General features: G+C 60.6%; 1 protein-coding gene across 1 annotated transcript; it reads left to right on the forward strand.

The window, feature by feature from the left end:
• Nucleotides 1-401: 401 nt before the first annotated feature.
• Nucleotides 402-5,457, forward strand: LOC142364238 (myosin light chain kinase, smooth muscle-like). The gene is made up of 11 exons (XM_075443525.1): nt 402-480; nt 1,382-1,462; nt 1,813-1,972; nt 2,353-2,443; nt 2,574-2,777; nt 3,037-3,254; nt 3,807-3,930; nt 4,009-4,161; nt 4,357-4,477; nt 4,555-4,645; nt 5,052-5,457. Exons 3-11 carry the CDS (start codon nt 1,957-1,959, stop codon nt 5,213-5,215), a joined length of 1,182 nt encoding a protein of 393 aa, XP_075299640.1. The 5' UTR covers nt 402-480; nt 1,382-1,462; nt 1,813-1,956; the 3' UTR covers nt 5,216-5,457.
• Nucleotides 5,458-11,042: the final 5,585 nt, after the last annotated feature.

Genomic DNA, 11,042 nt, shown 5'->3' on the forward strand with positions numbered 1-11,042 from the left:
GGCCAGCGGCGCTGGGCATCAGCGTGGTCAGGTCTCCGTCAGCCCTCACCGTGCGGGCAGCAGGCAGCCAGCCGTACGCCATCGTCACCAGCCGGGCCACCGCTGTGTCCTACCCCCGTCCCCGGCGTCCCTGGCCACGGCAGTCGATATCCCAGCGGGGTCGAGCCGAGCGCGCTGCCGGCATCGCCGAGCCGGGAGCATCCGCCGCATCCATCGCCACGGGGCACCGGTGGGGACCCCCCAGGCCGCGGCACCCGCATCCCGTGCGCTGCCCCGCCGGTGGCAAGGTCACGGGGCCGGGCGAGCAGCCAGGCCGTGGTGGCCCTGCCACCGCCCCGGCGCTGGGGACGTTTCTCCCTGACAACCTGCCAGCGGCCGTGGACTTTGTGCCAAGCGTGGGAGCGGCGGCGGTGACGGCGACGCGTCTGCCGGCGCTGGCGGAGCCCCAGATCGCCCACGAGACCTGGCTGCGGACAGCAGGTAACGGCGGGGTGACGTCCCCTCCGCTCGGGGGGATGCCGTGACACGGGGCTCGCCGGGGAGGACGGGTTCCCCCCGCGGTGCTGCTGCCCCATCCCCAGCTCTGGCGCCAGCTCTGGGAGGAAATCACGGCGTTATTCCCATTTTAAAGCAGGGGAAACTGAGGCACAGCCGCAGAGCAGCCGCGCGGTCCTGCTTTTAGGGGAGAAAGGCTGAAAAACTTCATTTTTCACCCAAACCACCGGGCTCGGAGGCCCGGAGGAGTTTTGCCATACCCCATTCACCTTCATCCCAGCTTCCCTGAACGGGGGGCTGAGCTCGGCCGGGGAAGCCCGAAGCCCGGGGTGGGTTTTGGGGAGAGCGCTGGCTCCGGCGGGGTATTGGCTGCAGGTGGGGCTGGGGAGGGGGAGCAGGTGTGGGTGCTCAGCCCCTCTCGGGAACCCACCCATGGGTGGGGATGGAGGTGGAGGCATGTTGGGGCTGGACCGCCGGTAGATTTAGCTCCCGAGAGTCTCTGAGGTCTGGATGCGTGCCGGGAAGGCTGAGCTTTCTGCCATGTGATGAGGTGCGTCAGGTCTCTGCAGAACCCCCCTGGGGTTCCTCCTGCTGGAACCCCCCTGTGCTGCAGACCTGTGGCCCTGCACGGTGCCAAGCGGGGGGTCGGGGGGTTTGGGGCCACGGTGCCCGGCACGGGTTGGGGAGGGCTCAGCAATGGTGCTGGTGGTTGTTTATCCCCCAAGTCCGGAAACTCTCTGCTGGGAAGGAAAGGGAGGAGGGAGCTGGGGCCGTTCCCGGCACCGGAGCGGGGGGGATGCTCCCGGAGACAGCCCCGAGCCATCCCCACACGTGTGGTCCCAGCGGTCCTTGACCCCCAGCATCGCCTCTGCCTCCCCTCCTCCAGCTCCCTGGTGATGCCGCAGTGACCGGGAGGGATCGGGGACCTGCTGGTGGCCTGGGACGGGACAGCACCGGACGGCGACAGGTCTGGGGCTCTTGGCTTGGGGTTTGGGTGCTGCTGCCCAGCACCCTTGGGTGCCTTCACCTTGCCCTCCCTAACTTCACATGGATGGAGTGAGGAGGGGACAGGCGTGAGGAAACGGGTCCTTTGCCCTAGAAATGTGGCTTTTCCTGGGGATTTCCTGGCCGATGCGGGCCAGGGCGGGAGCAAACCGGTGGCTCTGAGCCGAAGGCGCTGCTGGAGAGGGGTGGTCTCCACCTGGGAAGGGACTTTGCCTCGAAACTGGGTTTGGCCCCTGTGGGTCCATCACGACGTCAGCTCCCGGGGAGGATGGGGAGCGCAGGTGGACGGATGCTGGTGGTCTCGCGTGGCAGGGAGAAGGTGCGGGGCTCCGCGGAGCAGCCGGAGCGGACACAGCGGCGTCGCCTGCCCCAGCACAGCGCTGCCGGGAGCCCCGGGGCCGCATCCAGCACCCGTCCTGACTGCGCCGGCACCCGGCAGGAGCTGGTGGCACCGCCATGTCCTGGGCAGAAGGTACGGCTCAGCCCTCGGTCTGTCCCGGGGGAGGCGCAGGCTTTGCACGGGGACCCCAGCGCTGGTGTGACCCCCACCCCGCCGCCAAACCAGCACCGATCCCCATCCCCCCCTGTTTACTGGCCCTGTTTCGCTTGGAGTTTTGATCCTAAAAGCACCTTTTGCCCCAAACGCTGATTTGGTGGGTGCTGGGCTGCTCCCAGAGCTTCTGTAGCAGCAGCCCCTGTCCCCATGTCCCCCCCCAGGTCCCCTCTGCCCGCATGGGGAGGGTGGGTGGAGCTGGGGGGGGCACAGAAATGGGCACTGGTGGGGAAGCGAGGCAGCTGGTGCCCAAAATAGGAGGGATCCATGCATGGACCACCCCGCGCCGTCCCTCCCAGGAGGCCAGGAGACCTTTGAGTACTGCGACGTGGTCATCAACACCCAGGAGAAGGTTTCGGACGTGTACACGCAGCTGGAGAAGCTGGGAGAGTAAGTGGGGGGGGGGGGGTCCCGTGTCCCCGCTGCTCGGGGGTGGTCCATGGCTGCCCATGCACAGCCCCAGGTGGGATGCAGGGTGGTGGTGAAGGCTCCTCCATTGCTCATCCTCGCTCTGTCCTAGGGGAAAATTCGGGACGGTGTACCGGCTCCAGGAAAAAGCCACCGGCAAAATCCGGGCTGGGAAATATTTCCGGACGCGGACGGCTAAAGAGAAGCAGGCGGCGCGGGCCGAGGTGGAGCTCATGAACCTGCTGCATCACCCGCGCCTCGTGCAGTGCCTCGCCGCCTTCCAGGGTCCCGCCGAGCTGGTGATGGTGATGGAGTAGTGAGTGGAGGGGCAGGGTCAAGTCTGGGGGTGGTGGGGACAGTGCTGCACCCTGCAAGGAAGAGCGCTGAAGGTGGGGAGGGGTCCCTGCACTGTGGGGTGCTGGTATGGTGTGTAGGATGGACGGGGAACCTGAAGACCCTGGAGATACGGGTGGTGAGATGCTCCCAGAGTGCAGAGTCTGGGTTCCCTGGTGGGACTTCTCCTCCTTGGGGCTGGTAGACCCCAATGGGGTCCCCGGCACCTTGTCCTCCCCCAGCGTGGCAGGCGGGGAGCTCTTTGAGCGCATCGTGGACGATGACTTTGAGCACACGGAGCCCAGCAGCACCCAGTACATGCGGCAGATCCTGGAGGGGCTGCAGTTCATGCACGGCCAGGCCATCGTCCACCTTGACCTCAAACCCGAGAACATCGTCTGCGTCAGCCCCAGCAGCCACTGGCTCAAGATCATTGACTTTGGCTTGGCGCGGAAGCTGGGTGAGCAAGAACGGGGGTTCTGGGGGACCAGGGCAGGGACTGTCACCATCATCACAGGAACCTGATCTGGCCAGGCACGTCAGCAAGGAGCTTGGCACCCTCTTGCCGGCCTCTGGGACAGGGAGCCCTGTGGCACCAGATCAAAGCCCTTCCTGGTGACCATGAGATGCGCTGGGGAAACCTGCAAGTCCCCGGCCCTGTCTCTGAGGTGGGGACCCCTGAGACCCCTGCCCTTACAGCTGCTGGGCACCCAGAGATCATAGAATTACAGAGTGGTTTGGGTTGGAAGGGACCTTATAGACCATCTTGTTCCACCCCTCCTGCCATGGGCAGGGACCCCTTCCACCAGCCCAGGGTGCTCAGAGCCCTGTCCAACCTGGCCTTGAACACTGCCAGGGACGGGGCAGCCACAGCTTCTCTGGGCAACCTGTGCCAGGTGATCTAGGACATCACCAAGACCTGTGATGAGTCCTGGAGGGGAGGCAGATCCACCTGGATGCAGGGGCTCATCCCAGCTGGATACCTGCCCCATGGTCTCCATCTTCTCCACAGCTCCAGACACCCCCGTGAAGGTGTTGCATGGCACCCCTGAGTTCATGGCTCCAGAAGTGGTCGCCTTTGAGCCCGTGGGCTTCTTCACAGACATGTGGAGTGTTGGTGTCATCTGCTACATCCTGTGAGTGGCCTTCTGGGATCGGCAGGTCGGGCTGGAGGGGGCTGAGCCGTCGCTGATGTCCTTTTGTCACCTCTCCAGGCTGAGCGGGGAGTCCCCCTTCCAGGGGGACAATGACATGGAGACGCTGAGCAACATCACAGCTGCCCGGTGGGACTTTGAGGAGGAGACTTTCTCGGAGATCTCCCAGCAAGCCAAGGACTTCATCAGCCAACTGCTGCAGAAGGAGCCTCGGTAGGACCTGGGGGTAGCTGTGGGGTGGATTGCAATGGTCAGAGCTGAAGCTGGGCTGGGTTTTGGGGTGCCAAGGGGATGGGCAGGGGAAAGCGCCCGAAGTGGTTGGTGGAGGGGATGCTCCATGGGGCCATGTCAGCTTCTGGGGGTCTGGTGGTGGAGAAGCTCCCCCATGACCACTCCGTCTGCCCCTAGCCGCCGGCTCTCCAGCGCAGGGGCTCTGCTGCACCCCTGGCTGCAGCAGCCCCAGCCCAGCAGCACCAAGGCGCTGTCGAAGGAGAGGATCAAGCAGTTCCTGACTCGTCGGAAGTGGCAGGTACCTGGGGGAGGTGATGAGGACGTGGAGATGGGGCTGGGGAAGGTGGGGCTCAGTGCTGCTCCTCTTCTCTCCAGAAAACAGGCAAAGCCCTGCTGGCCCTCAACAGGTTGACCCTGCTGTCCCAGAGCCTGGAGAGGAAAGCATCAGAGGCTCAGGACGAGGAAGGTGATGGCCCCTGAAGCATCATCCCCAACACACTCTGCCAACCCCATTCTCTCTGCTTTGTCACCCCCAACTCCTGCTCCTGGGCAGCTTCCCTCACCTTTGCTCCAACCTGCCCTGGTGCCACCGAACACCCAGACATGTGTCCACTGTGGCATTTCTGCTCTGTGCTGGCTACCGGGCCCTGAAGTCCTCTCCATCCTCAGTCCCAAGGGGCCACCTCTGATGCAGCCTCAGAACAGGCGCATCCTGCTCAGCAGGGCTGGGATCTGCGTGTGACGCACATCTCTGGGATCCAGAGCTGATCCCCATGGGACCTGGTCCACTGGTGCCACATGTGTTCCACCAGCAGAAGAGGAGGTTGAACTCAGCCAGCTCCTCACCCTCCCCTCTGTCCATCTGCCAGCAGGCCTGGGCTGCAGCCCGGAGGAGGACCAAGCCTCCGGGTCTCTACCTCGGCGAGGTCCCAGCTGCTTGGACCAAGAGGAGGAGGAAGGTGGGAGCGCTGCGGCCGCAGCGGAGGCAGAGAGCAGCACTAGCGTGGCCGTGCCACCCCAGCCCCAGACCATCTAGAGCGGCCAGTACGAGAGGAGCAGGCAGTGATGGGGTTGAAACCCCCTCCAGCAGCTCACACGATAACCTGGCCAGCCTGGGGTAGACCCAGACCCCACAGCTCCTCTCCTATGGATGAGCTCTGGGGTCCCACGGTGTCCCTGCGCTGGTGTGTGGACAGCCATGCCTGCTGTTCCCAGCAAGAAACCAGTGCTCCTAACTGTATGGCCACCCGGGGTAGAGCTGTCGCCAATAAAGGACTGAGGATTTCTGCACTACCAGTGCTGCTCCTTTTTTACCCCAAAAATCACTGGGAGGGGTGGGAAAGAGCTGCCCAAGCTGTGCACACCCTTGGGGAGCTGGCACCATGCTCTCCCCCAACCTGGGCCACCACTCTTGTCTTCTCCAGGAGAGATGTTGGCCTTGGGGACAGGGTCTGAGTGGGGATGACTCTCGCAACTGCCCTTGGTGTGCCTTGTTTGGAAGAGTTTTCCTTCAGCCCCAAGAGGGGTTGGCAACATGTCCTGAGCCCACAGGCAGGAGGAGCCTGGATGAGCCCTGGGTGCTCTGGTCTCTCCCTTTCTGGGCCAACTCTGGTACCAACAGGGCTGGAAGGGGCCCAGAAACTGCCGGTGTGTCCTCCAACCTCCTCCCCAGGAGGCAGCCTGGGCAGAAATCGGGCTTTGGGAGCCCGTCTCCTTCAGCCCTACCTCTGGGGAAGAAGAACCCCAAGCACCAGTATGTGCTGGAGGACACCCAGCTTGCCCTGAGGGTCCTGGTGGACACCAGGTTGACCATAATTCAGCAGCGTGCCCTTGCAAAGAAGGTGAACGGTGGCCTGGGCTGCACTCGACAGCGTATCGCGAGCAGGCAAAGGGAGGTGACCCTTCCCTTTCCTCAGGGCTGGTGAGGCCACACCTGGATGATTCTGGTGTGTTCTGGGCTCCCCAGTACAAGAGAGACATGGGTGTACTGGGAAGAGTTCAGTGAAGGATTATGGAGGGACTGGAGCACCTCGCCTACGAGGGAAGGCTGAGGGAGCTGGCATTCTTTTGGCAAGAGAAGGCTCAGGGGCGTCAATGTAAATAAATCTCTGAAGGGAGGGCGTGGAGAGGATGGAGCCAGGCTCTTCTCCATGGTGCCCACTAACAGGACCATAGGCCACAGGCACCAACCAGCTCACAGGATATTCCATCTGAACCTCAGGAAACACTTTTTTTTTACTGGTGATGGAGCACTGGTGCAGGTTGCCCAGGGAGGTTGCATGATCTCCATCGTTGGAGATATTAAGCTGTCTAGGGATGGTCCTCAGCAACCTGCTCTAGGTGGCCCTGCTGGAGCAGGGGGATGGACCAGATGAGCTCCAGAGGTTCCTTCCAACCACACTCATCCCGTGACTCTGTGAAAACCCACCTCTGGCTGCAGCTGGGCTGGGGGCTGCTCTCCCTCAGGGCTTGCGAAGGTGTCCTGGTGGGAGTGGTCCAGCCCTGTGCCTGCTGCCAAGGTGTGCTGTGCCAAATAACCCACGGCTGAGGCACAGCTCCGACCCTTCGCCCTCCTCTTCCTCCTCCCCTGCTGGGCAAGGCCACCATAGGGTAGGAGGAAAGTGTTATTTTTGTTAAACAGAACCGAATCCACCCACTCTCAACTAGGGCGGGGACACGCGTCTGAGCGCTCTGGCCAGGAGTGCTCACTGGATGCAGACGGAAGGGACACCAGCCGTCAGAGCTGCTGCTGGGCTGGTGATGACAAACCCGCTTTTGGATCATTTGCTGAACCCTCGAGGAAGCTGATGGCCACCATGGCAGGAGGTTTCCATATCGGGATTTGACATCCTGCTGCCTCTGGAGACGGTAGACCAACTGGAGTGCCCGTGGTTCCTTGGGTGGGGGACGTCATGGCTCTTATCTGCTTTTCTCTTGGGCTAACAGGGAGGGATGCTGTCCCTTTCCTGTCCCGTTGTTGTGGCATGGACTCTCCAGCTGACAAGGCTTTATCAGCACCCGGGCCTGACTTGAATTTTTGTGGCAAAAGGCTTTTCCTGTTAATAACGTCCATGGCTGATGGCTGCTTCTGGGGCCATCTGACCACGGGAAGCCAGCGGTGTGGCCCAGTTATAACGTGCTCTGCTCGGGATTTGGTGGTCTCTGCCCTTGTTGGAAACAGTAGATGCAACCTAAAAAGGAACTTCATTTGGAAGCTGGTGCGTGACCTACAGCCAGAGCATGGGGAGCCCTTCTGGGGATCCCTGAACAACGCTGAGGCCACCTTGCTGTTCCTTTGGTTGGTCATTCCTCCCAGGGTCTGACCACGGCTCTTCAATGGCTGGGTGAGACATCTCCTGCCAGAACCCATCTGCTTCCTGTTCCTCCTGTGTTTTCAGAAGTGGATTCACTGCTCTGAGTTGGAGGAGAAACTTCTTAGAAACAAATAAACAAACGAAAATATTCCCTATTCTATCCATGGCGTTCGTTTTGCCTTCCCAGCGTAACAGGGAGAGGCTGAGGAACCCCTTTCTCCTCCACTGCTGTTCTCTTGATGTCCACACACATCAGAGCCCCATTCCTACCTGCTATCTACACCGTGTTTTCCTTGTTATGCAGGCTCTGAACTCACACGCGTCCCTTGGGAGCCAAGCCGCATGCCTTCAAGCTGCAGATGATAAGCAAACACCGAGTTATGTATAATCAATCCCTTGATGAGCTATTTACCATGTGACATTACCAAAATATTTCTGGTTGGGAACTATGTTTATCTTCATCTGTTTTCTAAACTCCTCGCAGCCCGGAAAATCCATGTCCCACGACTCCTGCCGTGAGCTTTCTCTCTGTAATCCTGGGTTTTACACTGTAAAAACTGATTTACCTGCAGAAGAAGCTGTTTGACCGTCAGAAGGCACACTTTTCTTCTTCTGCTGCTGCTTCCCACGGCTTAACACCTTAAAACGCGCTTGAGAAAGCGATGGACTCGATGGAGAGTGGAGTTCTACCTGGAACTCACTACAGCCACGGAGAAATTCAGCGGCGCTGAACACAGAAATCCGACATCAGCATCTCCGAGGCAAGGGAGTTAAGGTTTTGATCCTTCCACCAAAAAGGACTCCTGGGTTGACCTTCACTTCAGCTGCACAATGTCAGAGCAGGTCCTCAAACCACCAGAACTTCTCCATCAAGGCAGAAAGGAAGAGCGATGCCCCTGGGGAACCCTGAGAAACAGTTCCCTCCCTATCTCAGATACCCCCAGGTCCAGATCCTTGGCAGTGCGTGAGATGGGGTCGGCTGTCCAAAGACCCTCCAGCTTCTGGAGCTTAATCCTTCAGCGTCAAGTTGCCATGGTAATCTTGGGTTTATTCTGGGCTGCAGAAGCTAGGCCTAGGAACGCTTACTTGGATGAGGAAATCTTGCCTGCGTAGCTCTAACAGCAAGAAATGGATTTTTTTTTGTGGACCTGCAAATTCAGGGGGAAAAAACAGAAGAGCATGGCGTCCTGTTGGAGTGTTTTCCAGTGAATTGAAAGTGATCAGGAGAACAAACTGAAGTTTGAAGTCAACCTTAATGTAAAAATTAAAAAAAATTAGCCCTGGGCAGGTCTTGAAGACAATTATTTCAAGACGTGATTTCGAGCGTGGTTTTTTGAAGGACCGTTACAGCAGGGAGCGGACAGCCACCGTGTGATTTGAATTCTCCAACAAAAGCCTTCGCGTATCGCAAGTTGGACACCAGAGGAGCGGTGAAAGGAGAGCAGACGCGAGAGTACCAGGACTTGGTCGCGACAGATGCCGAGGCAGTTCAATGAGGAGAAGCTGTGGGTGACGAAGGGACATCAGTAACGTCCAAGCTGCGATGAGCTCGTCTCCCAGCAAAGGTCCCCGAGTGAAGCGGAGTGTCCTCATCTCCCAGAGGGCATGGCCTGGTCCCAGCCACGTTCTGGGGGGTCAGGAGGCTCTTTGTGGTCACAGGAGCTCAACAACCATCACCCCAAGGTGCAGCACCCACGCTGGGTCATCCAGGCTGGCCCAAGAGAACCGCTGATCCGCTGATGAGGGCCATGAAGTCCCCCAACCAAGGGACTCTGGCTGGTCTACCACCTCTGGAGGCATCCAGACCTCCAGGGGTTGAGATGAGGGGTGAGCAGGATGCTGCCCCACCTCATCCTCTTCTTCTCCCTAGTGCAAAGGACTGCCGTGTCCACGCTGCGCCAAGGACCACCAACAGCCCAAAAGTCAGGACTGGGCTCCCTCTTTGCAGCTTGGTACCATGCCCACGGGGGTCAGCGCAACCCCAAATCCCTCATGAAACACCTCCTCCTGCCAAGGGGGCCACAAGCCCCGTCCTTCCCAGCCTACAGTCCCCATTTCATGCCCTGCTTTCACAGCCTTCATCCCACCATCGCAGCCCTCACCGTGGCCAGGAGATGGTACCCTTGGCCTTGTCCCTGCTTCTTCTGAGGATCGAGAGCCATAGCTGTCCCTCCTGTCAACCTCACCCTGCCCAGCCCTGCCTGCTGCTCTGCCCTTGACATGGGGCATCCCACCCCAAGTCAGGAGGGACCTGGTGGGACTGCTGAGATCAAAGCCCGGCCCTGCCTGGCTCAGCAGGCAGCCTGGGACCTGCCCCAGCACCCATCTCCCACTGGGCTCGGTCCACGCCGAGTCTCCTGCGTGGGGGTCTCCACTCCTACCCTGCGTCTCCAGTTGGATCCCAGCCCTGGTGCTTCCCATCGGGAAAGGTCCTTGCGCCCTTGTCCAGCTGTGGTCAGGAGGGCGTTGCCAGCACGAATATGGGTGCTCCGACAGCACCCAGGTTTCACCCCGGCATGTAGGCAGGATGCGTATGGTGGGATCCAGACCCTGGGGGTCCCCACAGACCCCCTGCCCACAGCAGAGCCCATCCCTGGTCCTCACACGTGGTCCTGGTGACATCTGCCCGCCCAGGCACACCTCTAGGACTGCACTGGGGTGGCCGTCCCCGTCCCTGCCGAGGGTCGCAACACCTGCCCTTAAAAACCGGGATCTCAGGGAATCCGCTGCAAAATATTTAATGAAATGCTGAAATATTTAACAGAACAAAGAGATTTAAACTGCAAAATGGAGCTTTGGAAAATCAGAACCAACCCAAATGTGGGTGACCTGGATTTCGGTGCTGCGGAGCCGCCCGCGGCTCCTCTCGACCTCCCAAACCCCTGGAGATGATGAGGAGGACGCAGCATCGCGCCGAGAGCCGCCCGGGAATGGGCGGCAGCTGCCTGCTCGCGTCCCCCGGCTGGGGTTTGGGGTTTGCAGAGGGCGGGAGGGGTTGGCGGAACAGGTCCGGCGCGTTCCCCCGGTCCCTGCGGTGCCGACACCTCGGCCGGTCTCACCGAGCAGGAGACACCACGAAAGCCGGACGGACACGGTGACGCCGGCATCTGGCCCAGCGCTGCACGGGGTCTGCCGGACCACGCTGGGTCCCGTCTGGGTCTGCCCTCCACCCACCCCTCAGCAGATCTCGCCTTCAATCTTAAATCTCAGGAAATCTCGCCAAATCTCAGGAAATCTCGCCAAATCGCAGGAAATCTCGCCGGATCGCAGTAAATCTCACCGAATCTCAGGAAATCTCGCCAAATTGCAGGAAATCTCGCCGAATCTCAGTAAATCTCGCTGAATCTCAGTAAATCTCACCGAATCTCGCCAAATCTCAGCGGAACAGCGTGCTTCATGTCCCGGCAGCGGTTCGGAGCTGTCGTCATTGACGCCGGCGCGGTGGGAGCCGTGGGAGATGCCTTGCCCCACACAGGCGGGGAGCAGGCAGGAGTTGGGCATCGGTGGGGTGAAACTGGCCACCGCGTCCCCAGCCGCGAGCCGTGGGTG

The sequence above is a fragment of the Opisthocomus hoazin genome, chromosome 26, assembly GCF_030867145.1.
Source record: "Opisthocomus hoazin isolate bOpiHoa1 chromosome 26, bOpiHoa1.hap1, whole genome shotgun sequence".
Lineage (NCBI taxonomy): Eukaryota > Metazoa > Chordata > Aves > Opisthocomiformes > Opisthocomidae > Opisthocomus > Opisthocomus hoazin.